The 362-nt window shown below is 69.1% G+C and overlaps 1 protein-coding gene across 1 annotated transcript in view; it reads left to right on the top strand.

The window, feature by feature from the left end:
• LOC104497614 (rho-related GTP-binding protein RhoF-like) overlaps positions 1–355 on the top strand; it is a gene marked incomplete at both ends in the record, with an annotated part of 690 nt that extends 335 nt beyond the window's left edge. Inside the window, 2 exons of the mRNA XM_010140884.1 lie at positions 1–135; positions 236–355. Of these exons, the coding sequence (XP_010139186.1) occupies positions 1–135; positions 236–355 (255 nt within the window). The remainder of the gene's footprint in view (positions 136–235) is intronic.
• Between the last annotated feature and the right edge of the window lie 7 nt (positions 356–362).

The raw sequence follows: 362 nt of genomic DNA, 5'->3' as shown, positions 1-362 counted from the left end.
TGGTACCCCGAGGTGAACCACTGCTGCAAGGGGGTCCCAGTGCTGCTGGTGGGCTGCAAGACCGACCTGCGGCAGGACCGGGAGGTGCTGGCCAAGCTGGAAGACGGACGCCTGGAGCCCATCTCCTACCAGCAGGCAAGTGCCACCACCCCAATGTGCCGGGGATGTCCCCCAGCACGGGCTGGTGGGACCATCTGGGGTCCCCAGGGGGGTCTGACCCCACGGCTCCCCGCAGGGAGAGGCCATGGCCCGGCAGGTTCACGCCGTGTCCTACATGGAGTGCTCGGCCAGGTTCCAGGAGAACATCGGGGACATCTTCGCCAAGGCCTGTGGTGCCGCCCTCAGCGCCGCGCGCCGGAGCC

This window comes from Buceros rhinoceros, unplaced genomic scaffold, assembly GCF_000710305.1.
Source record: "Buceros rhinoceros silvestris isolate BGI_N320 unplaced genomic scaffold, ASM71030v1 scaffold45507, whole genome shotgun sequence".
Taxonomy (NCBI): domain Eukaryota; kingdom Metazoa; phylum Chordata; class Aves; order Bucerotiformes; family Bucerotidae; genus Buceros; species Buceros rhinoceros.
Note: the sequence above shows the minus strand (reverse complement) of the source record. Positions and strands in the feature narration are given on the sequence as shown.